Source organism: Osmia bicornis, chromosome 5 (assembly GCF_907164935.1).
Source record: "Osmia bicornis bicornis chromosome 5, iOsmBic2.1, whole genome shotgun sequence".
Taxonomy (NCBI): domain Eukaryota; kingdom Metazoa; phylum Arthropoda; class Insecta; order Hymenoptera; family Megachilidae; genus Osmia; species Osmia bicornis.
This window is the reverse complement of record NC_060220.1, coordinates 5,243,393-5,268,992: the sequence shown is the minus strand read 5'-3', so window position 1 is coordinate 5,268,992 and position 25,600 is coordinate 5,243,393. Positions and strand designations below refer to the sequence as shown.

Below are 25,600 nucleotides of genomic sequence, written 5' to 3'. Positions count from 1 at the left end.
TTGATTGCGTAATTATATTCACGGTGTTATTAACGATCGACTGGGCTTTTCCTTGTTAAGTAATCAGAAATACCTCGTGCATTGTAGGTGTAATTGTAAAAATATATTTTCGATATCTCTTATGGAAGTTGTACCCTGTCGCGGTGATAGAATATCAGGGTTTATGGTGCTCTCTAATGCATGACTTCATGAATCAAGCGTTGTTTCTTGTTATCTTGCTCGTGTTAGCTTCAGAGAAATAAATTCTTCCTTTCGAGCACTGCTCAACAATTGTTCCGTAGTCGAATTAATTAAAATCGAAAATGAAAATCGGGTAGGAAGCCGTGTTCCTTAGACAAAGGGTGTTTACCAGCACCTTCTTTTCTTGTGCCACTGCGAGAGAAACACTAGTCGCTGAACTTTTTATTCGGCAAGCGGTCAGAAGTCGTCCTTGCGCCGTTATTGCACCACAGGATTTTGTGGTTGCCCGTCGACCAGAAACTCGGACATAAACGTTTCAAGAGTCACGCTTCCTTTGTCGTTGCTTTACGATTGCACGAACGTTCCAGTGGGAACCTTGAATGGCGGATCTGGACGTAGGCCAACGAATAAACCTCTCGGTACATTGTGCTTTATTATGGAGACGCGTAAACGCGTGTCCGCCTACACTTTGTGGGGTCGAACTGGTTTAAGCGAGCAACCGGAACAAAAGGGAAATTCCAAGTACATACATACATCGACCGTGGATACAAAACGTATTGATCGACCAATGCCATTAAAAAATGATGAACCTTCTTATGATGTTTTCTTGCTGCAAAAATTAGGTAAAGGGGTTAATTGAGGCTACAACCATAGTTTTTGTATCCAATAGAGGTTCGGTTGGCTCGAAAGGGCAAAAATAGAATAACCTAGAATCTGTTGAGAACAGTACTCGAGTACTAAGATTAAAGCTCCCCCGCAAGTCTAATAATACCCCGTGGCAACGCATTGTGTACACGGGTCGATCGATTCAACTACTCGAGAGAGTGTCGGACGCACTTCATTGTCGCTCGAAGTCGGCGAGGTAATTTCTATGGATAATCTTCGAAGAAGTATGTCGACTTGCAAGTACCAACCTACGTGGACGGATGTGTAAATGATCATCAAAGAGGACAGTGATAATCCATTTTCATTCATTGCGTCCTATCGACGAGAGTTTTTTGTTTTTTCTTTCGGTTAATTCGTACTTTGAGCATGTAATATTCAACGAGCCGTAAACGAACGGACCACCGCTAAAACGAGGAACATTTCGTTAATTAAAGGGCAGTGCGCGAACGAGGGATTTCATGACCACCATCGACTCGGCTATTTTATTCCCCTCGTAATCTCTGTCACGGAGATCTTCGCGAGTCACTCGTAAAATGAGTCGTTTGATCATCAAACGGGCGTAGACGAGTTGACGAAACGTGATTTTTGATAAAAGTGTGACGAGTCAAGGCTAGCAGCCCCTTTCGCGTGAAACGATCGTTCCTTTCTTTCGTATAACGTTCTGCGGCCCACCCGAGAGCTCACAGTCTTTATTGCGATTTTCATTAAGCGAGGAAAAATTCTTTAATTACGAATGAAAGTAAAGGAAAAAATGAAATTACAGTTTCCTGCAATCTGGCGTGACGATTTCTTTTCGAAAATTATCGTTATTCCAGAGTCCCTGAGGAAACGCAATTATAAAGTGTTTTATAACGTAGGAACTCGAGTTGCTCGTTCGAGGGTGAGAGTCTGGAATCGGACGAGCCGGGTGCCCTCGAACCTCTGGTAATGCGTTTCTTTCCCCTGTCCGTGGACGCGGCGGACACCGGAGGACTTTTCTTTCCGCAACCCTCGGAGAATTTGCGCTGCTTACAATCGTCCCGGCTGATTCTCGGCACTCGGCGCTCGTGAGAAAAAGCCGGAATGTCGTGGAATTAATTGAAATCAGCATAGCTCGGCGCCGCGGCCAGCGTTCCTTCGTGGAAACGGCGCGGCGCGACGATTAATGGCCGGGATCGTTTCATTCATCGCTGCATCAGCCGTCCAGGTGAAAAGGTGGGGGAGTAGGATTAACGCGAGGCGCGGTGTCAAGGGTCAATGCCGCGGTAGTTCCGCGGCAAGCCCCTTAACTTTGTGTGGGAAGAATTTCCGTCTCTTTTCCTTTCTTTCTTCGTTTTCTTTTTTCATTTATCGTCGATTAAAGAGTACTGCGTGACGGAATTATTTCCAGTATAGTAATTGGTAGCCGCGCAGCGGGGTCTCTGGGATTTATTTTCATCTTAGCTTTACTCCATGGATGAGATTTATTTATTTAATTATTTAACGTCAGCGCGTAGATTTTTTCAAATATTTGTCGAGTCGATAAACAATCATTTTCAATCAAGATTCATTGTTCCATCCGCAAGTGTTTCCGCGAACCCATAGGAGATACTTTTTTCTTTGAAAGAATCGGGGAGAACGGTATTCGAGCGGTATATTCGCGCGAAAGCGTAAAAAGCGCGTCCAGTAGGGACCTGAGCGTGGCGGTGTGGTTGTTTTGCAAGCGAATAAATTGAAAAAGGTGATTAAGGAAGAACGAGCCGTCTAAGCGGACTAGCAGACCCGGGTACACCGCGAGATTTATCGTCGTCCAACGGACGTCTGTCATGCGAAACGTTTTCACGAGACAGGCATTCCTTCGTTGAACTTCACGCTCTTCACGAGAAACGTTCTACCGCCAGGCGACACTATTCCATTTAATAAATACGCCGTTCCATTTAACCATCGGCTTGCGGTATCGCGCCCGTGTTTCGAGCCGAAAGCGAGCCACCTTAAGTGCACGGATTATCTGTGAAACCGTTTCTCTCGATCGAAACAGCTTTCCACGACCGAATGACAAATGAAGCAGCCCGACAATTTCGCTTGCTTGCCGATTTACGACAATTTGTACATTGACTTGTCCAAGTCGTTTAAGCGTTACGCCACGAGGACACCTTCTTTTTCTTTCTCTCGTGTCGAGACGCTTCACGCTTCTCGCGTCCGTGGATTATCGAGGGATCGTCGACAAAAGGTTGGACGATCGAGTTCGAATTTATTCGCGTGGCCCGCTCGTTGTAGCCGTGGATCGATCGTTTGAACTCCTCCACCCACGTACGCCCCGTAACCGGGCTTGGCAATAAGGTGCGAGAGAACGTCGCGCTTTCTCTCCATTACCATCGCTGATGTATCGCCGTGAAGTTCGTCAGAAATTACGATGTGCACGGAAACACGGGACACACGGTCCATCCCGGTATGGCTAATCGACGTCGTGGCGAATAAATTCGGGTGTAATTGGATGGCACGTTTATTGGGGTGTTCGTCTCGCTGGCTCGCCTCGATTCCTACCTTCTTCTCTTTCTTTTTACGCCTGTTAATTAATTCACTTGAAAATGTTGAATGTATCGAAAGTGATGGGGCGTGTTCGAGTAGACGGGTTTCGAGTTGTTTCTTCGGGATGCCAATGTGCTCTTATCAAGAGAAACTCTGCTGGTATTTCTAGGTATGCAGTCAGCCATTTCGATCGTTAGATTTTATGAAAGCTTGTTAAGTCTGCTCGATAAATTATCATTTAAAAATGATATTGAAATGGATAGAACGAAGTTTGTATCTAAATACCTATGAATACTATCTTTAACTACTTCGATAATCATTAATTCTATTAATTCCAAGGATCAATCCGCGGCGATAGGTATTCTTCGTTATCGTCGCGATTCTTTCAAATCGCTTTGATACAAGTTGGATCCGTTGATCGTTGGAAAGATGCAGGTAGCTTTTGACAGGCACGGGTTCGAGGAATCGGGTGAAAAAAGGGCCCTGGCTACCGTTCGAGCGAAGGGAAAAATATGGTCATCCGTCGACAGGATATCAGTCGACTCCGTTCCAAGAACGTCGCGAGTCTCGTCGTCGGTTCCAGAACGGGAAGAAACGAGGAAGAACGAAGCCCGTAGGATCAGCACGGTTGGCATTCCATGGAACGACATCTGTTCTCGACTGTTCCGCGTTCTCGCCGTGAAGGAACCTACGGACGGCTCGGCTTCGTTCGTCTCGTCTCGTCTCGGGTCGTTTTGTCCGTGGCTCGCTTCTCGCCGCCGGTAATTACGATCGATACCTCGCTCGTCCTCGACGTACCTGTACGTCGTCGACTCCTCGTCGAAATTAAACGACGAAGCGGAGTTTCTTTCGTCGAGGACGAAAGCGGAGAGCGCAAGAGACGCTTGAAAAACTCGGCGCTGGCATGCGCGCGCGGATTCGTGGCATGCGAGGACGCCACCGGTAGCTGCCCTAAAACGACCTGTTCGAACGCGTATCGAATCGATCGCGGGAATCCGCGCAATGACAGAATGCTCATAACATCATTAGTAACGTGACTGGCGTATCGCGTTGCGGGGAATTAAAGCGAAACAAATTGGAACGGATCAGAAGTAGGCGTGCAAAAAGAAAACGACAATGCTGTTGGTATGTAAATGTTGACGCAAAACTAAAAAAGCTCATTTTGTAAAAATTGTGAGGTCTCTCGAGGTCTTTGTCACACCTTAGTAAATTGTAAAGGGTACCCGCCCGTTTATAATAAATAAATAAAAAAGTGCAATTATTTATAGATCTCTAGAATCTCGGTTCGAACAAAAATAAAATTCTTCGCCGGACTCTACCCACATATACTTAACAATTTTATATTTCTTCTAAAGAATCAGTATTTATTCTTATGATAACAAATACATATTGCCTTGTTGCGAACATTTGTAAGCGCTCGAAAGCTATATATTACATCCGTGAAAACAGGCATCCGACATCGTTGATATCTCAATTACCCGAGGTAGTCATTCGTCAAACTAAATCTGTTCTTCTTCTCGCTACTCATCATCGAAGCTCTTGTATTAAATCACCTGTTGGCTGACACCGTGATAGTCCAAGTATCCGGCGCTCGCTCGCCGAACCATGCACCGGCGCGGCGGCCTATAGGGTACGAGTCAGTGATAAAGTCGCCGGAGCAAGTATTTATCTGTGGGCAAAGGTATCCCTTCCTTGCTTCGGGCTCTCCCTTTGGATCGCGGCGTCCTGCCGTGAAAAAGAAGGTCCTGCGGGCTCGGTTGCAACCTGGCGATAAATCGACGTTCATTCTCGCGCGCGCGCGCACCTCCAGCAACAACAATGAAACAACCGCTCTGAACGAACCCTTCTGTTATACACCTATCTGATAGTTGGAGCGTGAGTTATTAGCGTATGGCGCTTGCGAGCGTCGTAAAGGAGCTGAGGAGCCAGGTTTACGCGGCGCGGACCTTGAAGTAGCGGCGCGTACCGCTCGGCAGATCCGACGATAGCCGCGGGAAACGACGTGAAATTACGGCAACAGAGTCTTTGCGGCGATTCTTAATAGAACCGTGCTTTGGAGCCGTGCTTTGATAACACCCTGCTTATTATTGATATTAATCGTTGTTTCATTGCTTTCGATTATCTTGCATTTTTTTCCACCAACAAGATTGCTTTTCGCACGCTCTGAACGTGATCTCAAGGGTGGATCGTGTTGCAATGCGATCAGATTAATTGGATCGAGTGGTGCAAATAAGAACTAGATCGAGTGCATACACTACATTCCAAACATGATGAACCATCGCTAAATTGCCAATTTATTTCTTCGAATCAAAAACTTGCGTTGAAAATTTGTTCAACGTTACCGCGTTCGAAATCATCGTTTTCTGAACAAGATCCTTCGAAAAAGCCGATCGACCGTACGCGGAGAGACGTCGAAGCGAAGCGATTAATCGAACCGACGTCGCTCGAGTCGGGCATCGATTCCTCCCGCTATCAATTATGCCCGGCTTATCGAGTTCACCGCTCGATCGTTCCTCCCTGCTGTCGATCTTTCATTCGCGACAAGGGCGAAAAAACTCGCGTACAGAGTGCCTAGTTTGGCGTGTTGAACCCGTTCTGCTTGCGATCGGTGCATCGACTTCCCTCTCTTTTTTTCGACCTTCTCTTTTTTTTTTGTTTTCCCGAGCTGTCGAACAGGTAGCGGATAACGAAACCGAGCGATCGGGCATCGATCACCGGAGTCGAACACCGAAATCGGCCACGTAGCCGCGTTAGATCTCCAGGCTGACAGCTCTTCAAGAATAGCTCGCGAAGTGGCAGCGAGGAATTTTGATCGAAATCGCGATACGTTGCAATTACTTGTTTTTTTCCCCCCCGTACGCGGCTTGTCGCGCGAGGTTTTTGCAAACTCACGAAGATCGGTCGTCGGGCCGGTGCCGGAGGATCAGCGGACTCGGTACGCGTTTTTATTTTAATCGACAAACGCGGACCGCCGTTTTTCCCGCGATGCTCTTGATTTCTGGAGCAGCAGCACGTGTCGAGGCACTAAGCCGACGATGGAGGTGGCGTCGCCGCCTGATACGGCTCAAGTTGGCGTGCTCGTTGCTCGAAAGACCGCTTCTTGTTCGGTTAGCGGCCGTACAAGGGCCGAAAGGCCTGGAAACGAATCGAGAAAGAGACATACGCCGCCGCACCGATTGCATTCTTAGCCTTGCGACGTGTCGGCCAGTTTTTGAAATCGCGCCTGCCCATAACCCCCTAACCCACTTGACCTATGGGTTAACGGGTTGCGACCATTCTACTCGTAACAGAATAGAACAAAACGTCCGGATCAAGATTTCTATTCTTTCAATTGTTCGTCAACATTTTTATGGACATATCATAGCATCGAGGGTGTTAATAAAACGCAAGTAAGAACTGTTCGAACTGATCCAGTGACTTTAATTGCAAATCGTACAAGAGAACATGTTGCTTGTCCTGTTGCTGAATGAATAGCACGAAGAACGTTCCTGTAAACGTCCACGAGGTCTGTCAGAGGCAGGTGGCTGGTCGTCGTGGTATTCGGAGACTGAAACCGATACCGTCGCATTAAAGTCGATGTCCTCCGGTTGCCTTTTTCCGCGAGGTTGCCTTGGCCGATGACATCTGGCCGACGGTCAGGAATGCCGAGCAATAACCGGTCTCTCGATACTCGCAGGGTGTATTTCTGCCTAGGTGAAATTCCTGAACAACGAGTGCGCTCGTGCGAGCGGGAGCTTGCAGCAAAACTCGTGCAAACTTCGACTCGCCTTCGGTAGCCTCGAAACGTACGAGAACGTGGCGTGGGTCCGAACGCGGGTCGCAACGCGCTTAACGTGCATTTAAATAACAATGACGGGGTCGTGGTTGTGCGCAGAGACGAATGAGTCTTATCGTACCGTTGGTAAGCTGCAATTTATCGTAACTTGAACCCTGGAACGATCGCTCGGAACTCGCTCATTCTTCTCTGTAACGGTTAATAACAACATTTTTTATTCCTTTAATATTTTACTCGTTTTTAAAGCAACGCGTTTCACCCGACTCGTCCGGGTATCGTTTCCTACAATTAAACGTCTTTGCCCAACAAAACGCGCAGCTTACCGCAGGAAATTTAAAACCGTACAATTTCCTCGCCCTAATGCTTCCTGATTCCCTGCTCGTCGAGTTCGCTGTAGGAGGAGCACGAAACCATTTCAGGTCATAAGATGGGAAAGATGAAAAACTAGCTTCCTAGTGACCTCCTACCGTCACACCTGTGTCCGTGGCAATTTTCAGAAAGAGGTGGGATGCAAATTATTCAATTAACGTCCGACGCTGTCCACCGGTAATACCGTTTTACCGATGACTCCTGTCGACGCCGTGGCTGCCTCGAACCAGGCGAGAACTACCTCGAAACGTACTCCAGATAACGTTGACATTTTGATTGGCAGTGCAGGGTACGGTATCGGTACCGTGGTTCCAAGTACGAAGGAAGTGTCTGGTCGAACGTCGTTTATCTGTCCGTTCGAAGAGGAACGAAAGGAAAGGGTTGGATCGCGGGAACGGGGTTCGCATTTCTGTTCACGTTTTTTCGTGGCACGTTTCGCGCGGATAACGCCAATTAACGGCCACGTTCCGTGTGTGGAGATTTAAAGCGGTGCATAATGGTGCGTTACGGAGATGGTGAAAGTGTTGGTACGCAGGCGTCGAGCGAACAAGGAAGACGACGAGGAAGAAGAAGAAGGATCCGTGTCGCGTTACGGACGTCGCGAGATCCCATCGGGACGCATAAATCAGCCCGTTGGCGATGTAATTGCCGTTAATTAAATTAACCCGCGCACGGTAGGCAGCCCGTCTCGCGTTCCCGTTACTTGGGATCACTGGCTATCTGTAATTAGTAATTGCACGTTTACCCGACGACTGCTCGTTCGCCAACGCTCGTCTTCTCCTCGCTCCTCCCTCGGCACGCTAATTTGTCGTCGATATTTATTGTGTCCCATGTGTCGTCGAGCGTACACGCTCGCATCCAGCTCTTGCTCGACACCGTATCGACCGGGTGGGCCGGCTTGATTTTCGGCCAGCTCGACAGCGATCACTGTTCCAACCAGTGGAAACTTGATCCTGCTTCACGTACTCGCATTGTGGCGCAAGCAGAATATCTTGAAGAGGAACGGACACGTTTCTTCCCTTCGCGGAGCTTGCGGACACGTACTTCTTTGGCTGATTTTAATCTGTACCGCGAGTACCGTAAACAGGCGCGAAAGGAGCCGCTGTTTATCCGTTTTACTGTAAATAGGAGGTAGCCGAGAGGCGAGTAAAACGCGGCGAACCGGTGAACAACGTACCGGTCGCCGAGAGTATTCGATTGTGCCACGGGGACAGGGTTAAGTCTGTCTAGCAAATGGTATAGCCACTTTGAAAGTGACCTAAAATCGCGAATAGATCATACGAAACGCGTTTACTCTGTTGTTCCGATGATATCTTGAAATTTCCATTGATAGCGATGCTCGAGGTCAGTAGTAGTTCTTTGCGAAGGTGCTCACCCATGACTGTACGACAGGCATAGAAAACAGATTCCTCTGTAAAGGCCCGAGGCAACGCGTTGGTCGCGCGCGCGTAATGGATCTTCTCGGAAGAAAGAGGAGCAATGAAAAGCACTTCCAAGAGATGCAAATGCCGATCGATCAGCACGAGATTACTCTTCGTTGACCTAGGCGATCGTTGTCGTTTGATCTGAAATCTAGGCGATCGTGATAAAAAGTTAGACGAGAGAGAAAGAGGGAGAAACAGAGATCGGGACCTCATAGTGTCTCAACTGTCAACGAGTGACAGCGGTTAACAGTATCTGGCCCCCACTTCGTGTGAATTATATGCTCGCAACGCGTGATTCACCTCTCTGTCGTCGTATGCTGCAGGTGGGTGTACGTAAACGGCCTCTTACGCGGGTTACTTGTCAGTCGCGCAGGACTAAGCGGCTATATACGAGCGAAGGCAGTCCTCCTTTGCTTGACAGCCATTGACAAGAGGGTGGTGGTCTAACGGCACACGGTATACGGACGTTCGTCCGCTTCGGAAGCACCGATCTCTTCTCGACGATCGTCTCGCGTAGGTGGCTTCAATTACCGTGACCAACGGTTCGAATGAAACTTTGATCTCGCTGACGATTCGTCCAGGTTTGTACGATGATCCAAGAATCCGTTTTCCTTGCGAATTCGTCTGATCGTTGCGTTTCAAGCGAGAACCCAATAGCTTTCTGTTACGTAATTGAATACGATGAATCTTATAGTTGTTCACCGATTGCCAAGTGTTTCGTTTTTTTACCTGGTCACGGAGATAGTATCGGAGAGGCAGGGCCACGGGCATTACAGTTACTTGTGCATTCATCATACGCTTATGTAATCGCATACGCTCGCTTTGGGCCTTTTCGTGGGTGTACGTATCACGCGAAAGGGCTTCGGGTTAATGACCGAAATGGAGAGAAGGAGCACGAAGGGAGGTCATCGTCGAAAAAAGGTTTCGTGCACTCGTGTAATATACCTACGTTTCCAGGATACCATCTTCGCGAATGTTAATCGAACGAACACCGACTCGAACTTTCTGCATCGTTTCGCTTATCCGCTCGAAAGATGAAGATAAACGAAAATCATGTTGAAAGAATGTTCTAACTATTGCTTGTTCTATTCGTACACCCACGAAAATTCAAACAAGAAACGACGAGTCTAGTGAAACTTAATTTTTTTCTCTATGGTCATCTACAGTGAACAGGCGCTAACGAGGAACGTAGGTCGCATTAGAAGATCCTCGCGATCATGGGAAAAAGTACGCGACTTGGGTTAGCACCCACGCTCGCAGTCCTACGCCAATGCTCGAAGCCCGAGTGGAGCGAGGAGTCGGGGCCGAGGAAGGACCGGTTCTTTCTCCGGTCGTGCGAGGTTCCTTCTGCTAGCCCGTAGGCACAGTCCGCGGGGCCTTAGCTGGCCCTCTGGACCCCACGTTGCATCGTCTTGTTCGGCCGGTCCTCTCCAGCCAGCGCACTAACTTTGGACTCGGAACAGCTTCTCTGCGAATAACCGCTGCGGCCCGCTCATTACCGCGTCCCTCGCGAGCCGGACCGCTCAACTCCGAAGCTGAAATAACTCGCCTGCCGCGCGTTCGTGTCTCCGGAGACTTCAACGCTTGGCTCAGCAGCGAGCCAACTCGCCGCGCCGAGCCGGTGATTTCAACGCGTGGAACGCGCTATCCCCAGTCTAGCGCTCGCTCTGTCTCTTTCTACGATCGATACATTTCATTCCGTCGCTTTCCAAGAATTTATTCCGGACGAATTTCGAAGTTATTGATAATAATAGTAATGAGAATTACCAAATATGGCGCAAAGTATATACAGATGCTATTGCGAAAATCGAGATGCGACATTTCTTGAAGCCTTTCTTTTCTAAAAAGTGCGTCAAGCAATCAATCAGGTTGAACAAAGAATTGTCTATTGAATGCTCCAGTGTCGAAAACACAATTTGCTAAGTTGTTTCTTCGCAAACTCTATTAGCAAATAGTAAATGGAAGCAAAAACAGGCTCATTTTTTCCCTTATACTACAATGTATTGTACGTCCTTCGTCTCACATATTTTTACACTTGAATTATGTCTAAATAAGATTTCTCGAATTTTGAATAGGGAACGTGACCAGCTATGTCACAGTTGGTCCTCACGAAATTCGCAACTCGATGTTTAACTACTGAAAAGCTGACCTCGAGCGAGAATCGACTTTTGTACAGTTACAAATTACGCACATATCGTTGCCCAACGAGTATTTGGACGCTCATTTTTTGAATTTCTATAGGTAGGTTTCATCATAGAGAAATCATGCGAATCATCAGGGCTTGCATGATCTGCTGATTCATACGAATGAGAGCATCCTTACTTTGGACTGTGATCGTAACGCTCGTCGTATACGGAATGTAACTCAGCTTTTTTTTCATATGCTTCTTTTTTCTTTTCGGAAGGCGTTTGTATCTCGGTCCATCCAGGTGTGTAAGTTTGGCGAAGTAACGAACGTCTCGTTGCAGCTGGATGAACGAGCGAATCAACTTTCTTCGATTGTGGCCGTGTATAGAAACGCGGCCGCCGTAGGAGGTAAGATCTCGTGGTCTTTCCGTTGCTTTAGACTTGACGCGATGAAGCACGCAAGTGGCTCGATAACTCGCGGCTCCATAGTTACGCAGCGGGACGATACCGATCGGTCGATACGTCATTCCTGATAACTCCTTCCCTCGATAAGGAAGCACCGGCACGGCAAGGCCAGGCCATGCTCGAGGCGAACTCGCCGCGTTCCAGCAATTAATAAATTCACCCCGCGTTCACGTTCCCGTTCAATTTATTTCTCTCTGTGCGCCGCGTAATTTAAGTTGCACCGCAACGCCGGACACGCGGTAATAGCAATATTACTGTAGACACGCGTCACTGCGTAATTTCACGTCTTCTTCTCCTCCTTCATCTCCCTTCACCCTTTTTCTTCTTCTCATTCTTGGCCCTTCTGCTCCCGTGCACGGAAGTCTCACGCTGATAAACTCGATTAAGTTCGTTTCTCGAGCACCGCATCCCGTGTTTGCCCAAACGATTAATAACGTTGCATGGAATGTTAATATAGCAGGTACGGATGCACATATATAAAACAGTATATTCATATCCCTGTGTCTCGAGAGATGGGGATGAAAAATCCTTTGAACACTGCCCTGTCCCCTAGGCGTAATATCATTCTAAGCATGCGTTCTTGTCGGAGAAAATGACGGCAAGGTCGAGTAGCTATTAGCGTACGACTTTCCTGACACCACCTCTTTCCGCGTTAATTAATCAGTTCAGCTCGCTGGTACTCCGCGATGGCCGCCAACGGTGTAATTCGAGGTACACGCGTTCGCGAAGCACGATACTAGTCGAAGCATAAAACTATTGCATCGGTTCACGCCTATTCGAAAGCTGGATCGATTTGTCCAGCCGGTTAATTATCGTTTCGCTTATGCTAAGACGATCGATAAAGTTCCAGGTACCATCCATCCTTCTTGGCTATTTCAAACGCGCGTTTACGCTCGTTTAAGATGGTCAGATATCGCTTTGATACCGATTCGTCGGCTCGATAATCATCTCGTTCCTCTTCGCGATTATCAGGCTACAAGAGCAGGAAGAAGTCGAACGTTGCTAGGATGGAACAGCTCTCGGGCCGTTACTCCAGGAAATCGCGCGCGGCGTGTACGCATTTGCAACACGAGCGCGAGCAACTTGTTGCGTGCGTACCAGCGCAGCTTCTTTTCGACGCATTTGCACGTACACGGCAGATAAGGGCCGCGATGCGACCGTGGGAGGAACGAACCGATCGGATTCCTCCTCGGCTTTGAGAGCCTTTCCTCGTTTCCAACCGTGGCCTATTCCGCGCGACGAATTTATTCGATCGCCCCACGATGCCTCGATCGCGTTCCTTCTTCCGGATGCACGCTTTGCTTCGAGAAAATCTGCATATTATAAAATCTCTAAGAACTATAAAATTCAACAAATTTAGAGAGCGTGCAGAAAAATCGAATCAGGACCGTTACAATTCACCTTCGTGGCAAGGAGATCGCGATCGAACCCGACCATCGCTCTAAGGAGCAAATTAGAGAAACACAATGGTCTATCAAAACGGTCGATCGATAGATCGATCGAAGGAGCGAGTGTGTCTAATTTTTTTCTCGCATCGGAGATATATGATCCCAGCGATCGTTTGAAGTATCAGCTGGATCTCGCGGGACGAAGAAATATGCAGATAGATAATCTGCGCGACAACAAATGGACGCGCGATTCGACGCGTCGTAAAGCTGAGAACAGTCGTATGAAAGTACATCCTCCTCCCGTGGTGTTATCGAGCCGCATCGCCACGGAATAATTGCTACCGAACACGGAGAATGGTAAATAACAAATTGCGAGGGCTCGATTTTTCTCATTCCACCATCGACCGTCTATCTAACCATCTGCCTGGCTCTCGTTTGCTCTCTCCACTTGTTCTCGATGCTCGGTTATCGAATGGTTAAGAATACTCGCGGGATCGATCGCGATCGACGTCGCTCGCAATTCACGTTGTTCCTCCTCGCGGCGAAGCCGATCGATAAGATCGGCCCCTTGCACGATCCTGGTGACAACGATCGCTTCTGAAAGCCGAGCTTCGTGTTTACCTAGTTTCGATATTTGCAACGGAAACCCTCGAAACGCGTCGAAATACAAATTATTTATTTATTATTTCGAATTGGCGAACCGTGTCATCGTTGATCCGTTCGAGCGCGTGAAAGTACGCGTTAATCAGCCGATGCAATACGGGCTTAATGCGAATAACCAACGAACCGGGGGTCCAGCAGAACGGTCGAGTTATGGTCCTGACTTTCGAAAGGGAACACGAGCCCTCGATCGCCAGCTCGGTGACCAAAACGGAGAAAATTACGATCCGTTTCTCTTTCCGCGTTTCGTCGTATTTCACTGGTAGCCGTGTCCCGACTTCCGCGATCGTTCGTCCTCGCCCTCTCCGCGGACGATCGCGTTAATAAGGACAATAAGTTTCGCCGGTACCGTGATCAAGAATAAAAGAGTATTTACGCGCTGTACGAATGATAATTCCCGGCCGCTTGTAACACTTTTTCGGCCCGTAAAATCGGCCTCTGATAAATTCTAGATGTTTCACGCGTCCCTGAGGGAGTTTTATGAAGACCTCGGGAGGCTCGACACAATTTTTCGAACGGGATTTTCGAAGAGAAAACACTTGGAAGGATGTTGAAGTATCTCTTCTGGTTGTAGCGACCTTTGAGCTACTTTCCATGATTTTTATGTTTGTTTCTTCTATTTATGCATTTCCTCCTGCGGCAAAACTTGAGAAATAATCATAAGCGAAGAAAAATTTGTATCCTATTTAGCTTGGCATTAAATCAACAGTCAATTCTTGAGAACGAGCGTATGCGTCACCCGCAACGAAACGATTAAAATAGAATAGTTATCGTATCTTTCGATAGGAAAGTAAAATCATACTTGAAAATACCGGCTTGCATCATCGGCCGCGTTTCCACGACCGACAAGTGTTTATCGTATGACGTTCACGGGTTTACCGATACGGATCAACGCGATAAAAATCGACATAGCTTGTCGATCAGCGGTCTAGCGCAAAAATCTTTGAGCGTTTCAACGCGTTCGACAAGCCCGTCGTTCTCACGTGCAAATATGCGTGTTCGACTGCTGAAAAATTCGTTTTATCTTCTCGCCGTAGAGAACAGTGTGGGAGAGAGCACAGTTATCCTGCTCTCACGAGTTCTCGAATTCTTATGTTATCGACGCGCGGCGAACACACACAGAGTTCCTTAATTAATCGTTATCGCGTCTATTAACCGAAGAATTACGATACCCTGATCAATAGACTTCACCTGGCATCCCTTTAAATTTGAGAAGAAGCAGAAACTTGATAACTCTTCCTCGAGCGATTACAGTTGTAGCAAGGTGTGTAGAATTAATTATAGATACTCTGTCGTCGTAACATCATCCTCGTACAGTGCAGTACCTACTTGTCTTACGAGCACCTGTTAGCCTGTCGTCTAACACACGCAATGAGTTAAATACACTCGATCAACGATTCGATGATAATCGCGAGAAAAGTCGCGTATCACGTTACGTGGAAACACTCTGAATTCCTGCAGGATGACGTTTTAAAATTGTTGTTGCCATTGAAGTTTCGAATTGAATGTTATTTACAACCTCCGATAACCTCACCCACGTTATCGTACATTATTCGTGGCCTGACCTAATAATAGACTCATAAACCGATACCGATACAAAGCGTTTCGATCGAAGGAAACGAGTGCCGATCGATTGATCGTCGAAGCTTCCTACGCTGATGGGTGTGCCCAATTTCTAAAGGCTTTCGAGGGATACAGGCAAAACTTAAGCGACTGGTGCATTTTCTAAGAGAGACACCCTGTACGGTCACGGCTACCGTGGTGACAGCAATCTTGGCGAGGGCCCACGCAGTTTCGTGGCACAGCCCTGACGCCAACGCTCGATCCACAGGCTGGATCGTAATTCTGGCCGGGGAAGAAGAGAAAAAAAAAAATCGAATCGCGGCCGGATTTCCATTCCGCGGCCCACGGATTCCCGTGAAACGCTTCCATCCAGGTCCTGTTCCATTAGCTGGCTCGTTGGCCTGAATATTTATAATTCGAGCCTCGAACGACACCCATGACGAATGCCGAGCGTTAATGCTCGCTGAATTAATAGCCCTTTTAAGAGACACCTTATCTCCAGCTTAATGACCGCTCTCCGCGAGTGCAGAGCAAATGGCGAGCGTTTATTCCTTGTAATTTCTGGCATTGCCGATCTCTCCTACTATATCGCGTCAAACGTTAATATGCCGTCTAATCTCGATTTACGGTAACGAATGGCCGCGATTGCCGCTTCTTCAACTCAAAAAGAATTAACGACGCTGGACTGCAGGCGTTGTAACGTTTTCCAAGTGGGATTTATGCGCTCTTAAGTACTCGACTCGGCATTCTAACCACGCCACTACTAGCACAGATCGGCACGACACATGAAACCTTAATAAGGTCGATAATTCAACTAATTTTTTTTACCACAAGACCTACTTAAGAATTTAAGTACTTGGGAAAGTATGTCTATTCGGTTCGATCAAGATTACGTTCAATGACATTGATACCTATATTTTAAAATAGAATGAAATAAAACGTTTGATACTTTAATGGGTTATCTAGGATGCCGGTGAACCCGAGAACGTTACTTACCCCCTGTTAACTCGAAGCTTCCGTAATAGAGTGCTTAATTATCGATCAATCGGCAGCTGTCTCGAGATTCTCTAACTCGCTTTCGAGTGGTTGCGCGTTCGTTATGCCTGTTACGTTCTTCATAACGAAAGCCCGTTATCGTCAATCGATCTACCTTTTCCGCTGTTCTTGCCGCGGTAATTGCCTTCCATCCTGTCGTTTTGCTCGCTCGAGGCCGAGGACAGTGGGCTCGCGTTGAATTTACCGCTCGAAGTGATCGAGAAATAGACGATAAGCACTCCCGTACGTCTGTATGGCATTCTATACGGCCGGCCCGTTTAACCTCCTCCCGCATTCCTTGTCAATTTCTTTTCTTCCAGGCCCGCGTTCGACGCGAGGAACGCGACCCCTTGCGCATTGACCTTCTTTGTTTTTCCATGGGGAGGATCTTTTGCCTCCTTTCATGATGCATCGATGAATACTGACGGGAATTGCGGCAACGCACAGTGTTTTTCTTTTTACAAAAATAACTAATAGAATTGTACTATGGGAAGAAAAGTTCGTAAAAAATTCTCTTCGATAGTTTCATTGCTGGATCACGAAGTAATCCATAGAGAATAGCAATTCTCTTCCGTGGATACTTTCACCGGTTTAATAGCGAAATTTATATCGCAGTCTCGGCATCATCGAAACGTCTTTATCTCGCGGCAGCTTGATAGATGCTACCTCGCCGCCGTTAATTCCACGCGGCGCTCGATGAAAATAGCGCGCGGATTACGGTCGAATTAAAATCCGGCTGGAACGCTCGCTCTCGATCGTTCCTATGAATTGCACGTGTGCCGGTGGTGGTAACCAGCCGACGAGACACGGAGCGCATTAATTACGTGATGTAACGCGAATCACGTTCTCCAGCCGTTCTTTCATACTATCCTTTTTTTCTCTCCGATGTCTAGTCTGCTCGCAATCAGTCGATTCTTCTTCCGTGCGAAAGTCGAAGGAGTCTAGTTAATCTAGACGAAGAGAAGACGTAGAATTTCATTGAAAATAGATCGAAGCATCGCACATCTTCGCTCGCGACAAATTTCAGCAATTTTCTCGTCACGTAGGTACACGAGTTCACAAACTCCTCTTCTACCTTTACGCTTGCGAAACGCGATACTTCTCGCGCTGCCACCGATTCCACGAACTTATTACACGTCTTCCTAACAAATTCGCTGACAGTCATTCCTCTGTCGCTTGGTTCGCGACCTTGCAATCCGAGCGGCGCGATAAACCCGCTGGAAAGAAGGCGAGGAAAGGCTGGCGAACAGGGGAAACAACCCTCTTAGAGAAACGCGCGTGCTGGTCGCGAATGAATCGGCGGGAATTTATCACGGCGAAACTCGAGGCGACGATCCCGCCATCCGGCCTCGCTCGGCAATTAACGCCGGTGATTTAAGCGTATACGGGCCACCTTTCAACGTCTTTCCCTTCTTTGACTCTCTTTCACACGCGTGTATTCTCGCGGCCATCCGCGATTCACCTCGCCTCTTTCGTTCGTCTTCATTTCGAGCACCGAAGTTTCGTTCCGGTTCGATGATTCCGCTTCTCATACGCCTGAAATTCTTTAATCCACGTACGCTTAATTCGCCCGTGTCTCGTATTTTCTTCCGTTCGACTGCATTCCGTTCTTTCCCGCTTCGTTACGTCTCGTTACGTTCCATTCAGATTCGTTCTGTCGTACGCGCGATTCCATTCCATTCAGACGCGGCTCGCTGCTCGCCTGGTAACGATCTGATAATTTAGTCTTGTCTCGCGCAAATTTTGTTCCGCGTTCCATTTGCCTTCGCGAAATTCGCGAAATGAAAATGTTCGAGTACTTCATTTCCATTTCAACAAACACGCAGCAGCTACTTGCAGAGATTCTTATGATCCTGCACGTCGAGCTATCAAAGACGATTCCCCTTTTCATTCGAAATTCTTTCACTCTCCAGTGATTCATCGTTGAAAGGACCCAAACACCCATTCACACGTTCCTTCGCAATTTAAACAACCTTCAATAGCTCACAAAGAAATGCTGCCAAAGACTGCGTAACTTCTTGGCACAATAGTTCGGTTGTTTCACTCGAATTGCAGGACAGCATGCTATTTCTAATGTCCGCCGTTCGCATGATTCTCTCGTTTAAAATTTTGACAGTTCCGACAGAGAAAATTATACGTTTCATCGGGGCTTCGCGTGTTCGTCGGGCGCGATTACCAGGATCATTGTTAAACAATTACCCGAAGGAGCGGCACCCAGCGAAGCGGAAATTTTGTTGTCAGCATCGATGCAAGTGATTCCTTGCGCGAAAGGAACCAGGATAATCGGTGGCAGGTATCTCGTGCGAGTGAATTTACATGAGAAAAGCGCGTTCACGCATCGCACCGACCTACAGTATTGCCTCGAAATAAGCAAGTGGCTCGGGACCGAACCGTTGCTTATTTCGAGGGAGGTAGCTATTCGGCTTGACTTTGTTCTCGAAACGGGACGATAGAGAACGCGAGGTAGCGGCAAATCATAAAGTGATCGGCCGAGCAGCGATGTTATTTTTTGAACAAGGATAGAAAGCATTATATACATATATTCCATCCTTCTTCTACTAACCGATGTCACTGCTCAGTCAAGCGTGAAATTTATTACCCTAAACATCGGCTTCGCGCTTTCATGGACCTCTCACTCATTTCTCGTACCTCTCACTTTGCGGGCGACTTCAAACAAAGAAGAGGGGATAGCGACTTGCTTATTTCGAAGTCGAGACCACTTGCTTATTACGAGGCAATACTGTACTAATCCACAATTGATCGCGACAGGAGAATAGAGAGGTGCGTTTAGGAAACGAAGAATCGTCGGAATTTCTCCGTGGAGTTATTAAGCGTCGCGTATTTCAATCGCCAGAGGATCGTAAGTCTGTCCCGGCTCGTCTATTCAGGCCTCGTTCTTATTATGCGAAACTACGGGCGCCGACACGCCCACCATAACGAATCCAATTTAACGCACGCTAAAGATCGTGAGTTCCTAGTGTATACGAGGCATGATAGCGTGCTTTTATATTCAATTTATTAGTCGTGAAAACGACTACCTAGCTCCGACCGTGTTTACGATCGTCGTCGGTGCACTCTGTGAAATTCGAGGGTCATGTTTCGAAGTGCTTACGTTTCCAATCCTCCTTCCATCCATTCGCGAGGAGTTATTAAATATCCGTTAGCTTATTGCCACTTGTCAATGTACGCCGAAGCATTTATTAGCTTACACGGGGCATTCATTTCATTAGCCGATCGACGGAGATCGGGCCACGATACCTTGTAAGACGGTCGATCAATCGTTTTTCGCGTTTCAATTCCGACTTGCATACGGATCGGGCGCATACTTTCGCTTATTACAAAATCGTTTTCAGCCGCGTTTTGCAATCGTTGAAACGGCGGAACGCAGCGTACAGTCCGCGGGGAAGCTACGATCGTGTGCGGTTCTACATCAAGCCGAGGATGTAAAAATGGCAGTCCAGTTGAGTTTCTTCCTTTTTATTCTAGCTGGTAAACTTGCAGATGCGCCGGTTGCAGAGGCGCGTGCACATAAATATACATCGTCACGAGGATGTTCGTACCGGACGCGAGACAGCACCGAGCCTGTCCCCTTCTCGATTTCACGCGAATCCCTTATTCCTCTCGGGTTTTCGTTGGACGTCTCGCCGTTCGAGACAACGGTGTCCATAGAAACGTTCACGGCGCGGCGTGGCGAGAGGACAGGGCAGAAGAATCGCAACGGATGTTCGCTTCTACCTGTTGGTGGTAGCGTCATCGATCTTGATCGTTCCGAGCGTAACGACGCGATGCGCCGATTGTGCTGGCGTACGCGCGATGCCTCTGAACAAACGCGGAAGAATCTGGGACGGACTATCCGTATCTCTGGCGATCGCGGGACAAGTCGCGATAACCGATGATGTATAGCCGATTGTTCGTTCGACTGCGAATCATTTGGTTGACCCACATCTCGGTCACGAGATGACGATGACGATGGCGCGTTGGTCAACTGTGACACGCGTTACCGTTCTCGTTTCGACGAAAATCATTCGGAGAGGTTACGCGTGGGAAGCAATTTTTCTTCGAGGACAAATGAAGGTAATTTTTTATATGGTTAGGGAGTGGCAGATGTTTTCTTTGTGCTTCGATGCGATAGCTTTTCATCGTGAAAAGGTACGGCCTCCATGTTTCCGGAACGCATTTAAACAATATTCCTTTCTCATCTCTTACACACCCATTTCACGAATGCACAATGTGGCTGTTGATTAAAATGGACACTATCAAGCCGAAATCTTGCCAGCCCTTGTTCCCTCAGCTTTCTTCATTAGCAACGCGTTTGTTTCATCAGCGTTAGTAGGACACGCCTTCTTTCGTGGACTTTGTTAGGTGGTAATTTGACCATGGGATTTATCAGATCCATCGATTTCAACGATAAGGGACGCGCTGTTTGCGCGACTCATCGAACGCGAGCGAAAGGTTAAGCGAGAGGCCGTCGGGGATTTTATCGCGGCTCTGACACGCCTAGCGTTCGATTCGACTCGCACCTACTGCTGAACAATGTACTTCCTCGCGAGAACAAATTGATCAGTAGGTCGCAGCTCGTACGGGCGTGTGCGCGGAGATTCAACAAAGATCTCCGGGGATCTAGATTCCCGAGAACACGTGCTTCGGGTGAAAGCAACAGCGGTCGTAATTTACGCACGACCGTCGTCGATCAGCCGCGATACCGGCGGAACCGCAGCCGAGACTAATAGCGAAACGCTCGTAAATACGTTCTCGATTGGTGATTTTAATTTACACGGTACCGCTCCTCGATATCCCGGTATTCAGAGCCGTTCAATGGTTATCTTAATTAACCTTTCACCAGGATCGATTAGAGGTAGCGACGCGATTGATTTCCACGCTCGGGAAAAAAGGGAAAACGTTAGTCGCGATCGTTCGATTCACCGATCGATGCTGAGATATCGAACGTCCGTGAATGAATGATGCCTAGTTTCCATACGGAGACGGTGTCAGATAACGAGACTGGCGTAAGACACTTCAAGCTTTACATCTTGATGAACGTTGCGAGAATAGTACGGGGGATATTGCGATGGAGAATTTACGTACCTGCTCGTACCTGCCTCGAGTGCTTCGGAGACACGAGATTGAGATACGCTCGATCGGAACTTCGAAATCGACCCGGGAATCCGTACTCCAGGAATCCTCTTTGGTACGGGCGAGGCCTTTCTAAATCTCTACGGAGTATACGAGCTAAGAGCTTATCCCCTGTGGTGTTCGACACCTTTAATCCTCGTACTAAGACTATTGTAGTCAGTGAAGTGGTGGAACTCGGAGCCAGATGCTTAGCAGTATTCGTTGGAAGTTGTGTAGAGGCAAGATGAAAGCTAACCGATCCGTTTTTGCTCGATTCCGCAGGTGTATCCCGGATGGCGGGGACGTTGGTTACACGATGACGGAACTGCAACCGTCGCCGCCGGGATATCGAGTCCAGGATGAGGCCCCGGGCCCACCTTCCTGTCCTCCGGGCCCTTACAAGTACGCGAGTCACGGCCACGGCAGCGAGCCTGCCAATTTCAAGAGTGCCTCGTCGTATCCTCAGGAAGGCTATGGCCTTAAGCAGAGTCCGTCTCGGACGGTGCCTTCTAACGAGTACTATCGGCGCAGAAACGACGGCAGGAGGTCCGCGGAGAACGAGCACGAGGCTGGCAACGCGGCCAAGAAAGCCACGGTTGCCGGTTACAACGAAAGTCACAAGAAGAATACTGCGGGTTATAAGAACGACAGCGGGTACGACATTTTTTTTTTCCTTTTTCATTTTCTTTCGAATACAATGTATTTTAGTAGGAAGATTAAGAAGAAAGTTCTGTATAGGTTCATAGCTTCAAAGGTGACTAACCGCGAGCTCGAAGCGTTGATCTTGAATTTCTTTCTTTTGAAAGCAATTTATCTCGTGATAAAAAGTGAAATTCCATCGAGGATCTATCCCTTGGCTTATCACTTACCGCACTCACTCTTCCTTGCAATTTATGTGCAGTTTGAAAAGTGACTGCGTTTAAAGCACTGATCTCGAACGGTCATTAAAGTTGAAAGTAAAGCGATTCTAATTATTCCGCTCTACTAATTACGCAACACGAGTACATCCCAGTTTAGCCGGTTAGAAGGAAAAAAATGATTCATTCAAGAACTCATCAACGTTATCGTGGAAATTAATTGTTGCCTCCAGTTCGTTGAGGAAAAGGGAGAGACGAGTTTTCTCGAGTTGTTGGCGTGTTGCTGTTTATCGAGCGGCTTTTTACACGCGAGATAAGAGATACCGTTCGGCAGCCAATTAGAGGTTCGCTGTATTAGTCCCGACACACTTAGATTTCACGATAGATGGAACGTAGCGTTCCACGATGGCGTTCCGTCGCCATGGGGACCACGTCCGAGAACGACGTCGCAATTATGGCCTGATTATACGCGTTTCCAGTTACGTTGAACTTGTTCGCCATTCCATAAATTACGGCTACCGCATCAGCACGTTCTCGCATCCTGCTAATAAAGTGGTTCAATGATAACTCGCGAGCGGATACCGGGATTACCAGGGAATAGTCCTGCGAGTGATTCATCGCGCGTCGAGTGCTAATAACCAAGGCGATTCGCCTGGCGTATAATTGCTGGTACGCGAGCAGGGACGGTTAGGGATGGGTCGGGACGAGAGCAGGGCTTTCCATAAACGATCGGTTGCAACGACCAGGCTGGCCGGTTGAAGCGTGCCGTTAAAGGATACGTTTCCTTGTTTGTCGGGACAGGTACAGCGAGAGCCTCGGATTCGACAGCTACACGCTTCCTCTCAATGAAAGAGACGAAGCGTCGCCACCACCAACGCCACCGGTCAGAGACGCGTCCAGCCTCAAAGGGGTCTGCTATGGACCCGGACACGAGAAGTATCCGTCGTGGCCGAGCGCGCCGGAGAGACACCCCGACGAGGACGTTCACGGTTCCGGGCACAGCGGATCCCATCGTTCCAAGTCCTGGACCGATCACACCAATTACCCGAAGGAAAAGCCTGCTCAATACACCAGACCGCACACGAAGAGGCCCAATCCCACGTTCACGCAGCAGGTGATGTATCTTCGTATCCCGTCGCGGTCTTTGTTGTAACCTCTTGATGTTCGTTCACGCTCGCCAGTCGACGAGAATTCCAGTTTTTCCCCGTGCTGCACGGAAACGATGCGTCATCGTGTCAACGAAACCATCTTGGCGAACATTCCCTCGCGTCCGGGGACGGTTACGAAACGGAAAAGTCATTTGCAACCGGGCGAAACGTCGCTTTCGAGCGTGTTAACGAGTCACGAGAGAGCTTATCGTACCATTTTCAGCCAGCACTCTGGCATCTCGGTGTTCAGTTTCACGGTGTCGACGGCGACGTCCAACGAGCAAAGGAAGTTTAATTGGTCGAACGTGTCGCGTTAAACACGGGGAACGACGGGTAGGTCAGAACCTTGGCTAAAGTCGTGCTGCGCCCTAAAACGGCCACTATAATTAATCTCCCACACCCGCACTCTCCTTTCTCTCGGTGACATAATCGCGTTGTTGCGCCGCGCCGACTTCCTGAAAAGTAGGCCAGCAATTTCGAGACGAGTTGTTTCACCCGGCCGACCCGTGTCTCCGCCTTTTAATCCTGACGCGTGTATGCCAACGAATTCCAGCCTTTCCATCCAGAAGAACGCCACCGTTAAGCGAACGTGTTAACGCGTCGTAATTCATTCGACTTCGCCGCGATTCGATTTAGAATTCCCTTATTAGCTGGCCTCGCCTTTCGACAGACCCGTCTAATTAGCTCGTTACCCCTTGGAACGCGATTGAAACTCGTCGAAACGCGGCTTAAACTGATACACCACCAGCAGGAGAGGCTCGTGCGGCGAAAGGAAGAATGCGATTCAAGTCGATTTACGTTCGCACTTGTAACACAAACTTGCACTGCAATTATGCAACTCGTTACCCAGTTCCCTTGTAGATGCAAGGATGTAGATGGGGGAAACGCATGGTAAAGCACTTAGAAAGAACAACGATTATCGCGTTACAGCTGAAGACGGTGATGGAGCGATGCGAGAAGATCCCGGCGGAGACGTTCGAGTCGCGCAACAGAAGCAACGTGGAAGAGGAACCGAGATTGTGGCCTCGCGTGGATCGCGAGGGTAAAGCTCTAGGTGACGCGGAATACGTGGTACCATCGCCTCCTGAACGCGAGCAACAAACCGCTCAGACCCTCAGCCATGCCGATCTGGAGGCCTACGTTAGGAGTTACCAAGATCCGCAAGTGTCCCAGGTAAATTCTCAACGATTGGTTCGATGACGCGTTTAATAGACAAATTGTTTTACCGATCGAATTTTGGTTTGGCAGGTGGACATTTACAGGGAAGGAACCCTAACGCAAGCAGGCCTCGAAGAGTACACGAGGGTGCAACATTCTCAGCAGGCCAGCTACGCACAATCCGAAGGTTATCACAGCTACGTGTCCAGTGTAGACTCCACGACAAACACACCGTTCCTCGATAGGTACGTAGATTTTCTACCCATTTTATTTCAAAGTATTTACGCTCGAAATCGTTTGTTTAGATTGAGAAGAGACAGCGAGGCTGTGGCCCAGAGACCAACCTCAACCTGGGAGGATACCTCGAGGGAAGGAAGAGACAGCGTGGTGACCACATCGAGCGGAAGTGCCTCCAGCAGCGAGACCCTGAAATGGCACGGTTCCATGTCGGACGTCAGCGTATCGAGCGGTTTACCAGCGAGACAGGGGGCGTCGGATCGATGGCACCACGGTTCGATGTCGGACGTTAGCAGCGTGAACGGTGGAATTTTGTCACAGAAGGCGAACAACGGGTGTCACGATAAATGGCAAGGTTCCATGAGCGACGTCAGCAGCAACGGTCTTTCGCCAACCACTAAGGGCAGACACAACGAGAAATGGCCGGACAAGTGGCAAGTTTCGATGAACGATCGCAATAAACAAAGCCAGGGCAGACCTAGCTTACCGGCTGTGATCAATCATTGCAACGCATCGACCAACGTGACCGATGTTTCGTCGTCGGTACGAGAAAGCAAATGGCAGGAGTCGAGTATCGACGAGGAATCGTTGGTGGATAAAACGCAGAGCAATTCTCAGTGGGATAATTCGGCGAGGATCGAGGCTGATAAATATGGATCTCTGGCTCAGCCGATGCCGCAAAGTCCGATACGTCAACAGATTGGCCCAACGACGCCTCAGAGTCCCGAGAATTGGAATCCGATTCATGGATCGATGTCGGATGTTAGCCAAGCGAACGGACTTCCGTGTAGCAAACAGCTGATCGCCCATAGCGCCAGAGTACAGACCCCGCAGAGACATCATTCGGAAAGTGTGCTTTATTTGGATCGAGAAAGGAATCAACGCAAGTTGTATCCGGTCAGCACGACGCAACCTCAGGAGTCTACGCAGTCTTCAAGGTATTTATTTAA

At 48.3% G+C, this 25,600-nt stretch overlaps 1 protein-coding gene across 2 annotated transcripts in view; it reads left to right on the top strand.

Annotated features, from left to right (window-relative positions):
* LOC114879076 overlaps nt 1–25,600 on the top strand; it is a 139,969-nt gene that overhangs the window by 71,524 nt on the left and 42,845 nt on the right. For both annotated transcript variants that reach the window (XM_029193599.2, XM_029193600.2), the window contains 5 exons: nt 21,533–21,904; nt 22,909–23,221; nt 24,186–24,428; nt 24,504–24,658; nt 24,719–25,588. In XM_029193599.2, the coding sequence (XP_029049432.2) occupies nt 21,533–21,904; nt 22,909–23,221; nt 24,186–24,428; nt 24,504–24,658; nt 24,719–25,588 (1,953 nt within the window). The remainder of the gene's footprint in view (nt 1–21,532; nt 21,905–22,908; nt 23,222–24,185; nt 24,429–24,503; nt 24,659–24,718; nt 25,589–25,600) is intronic.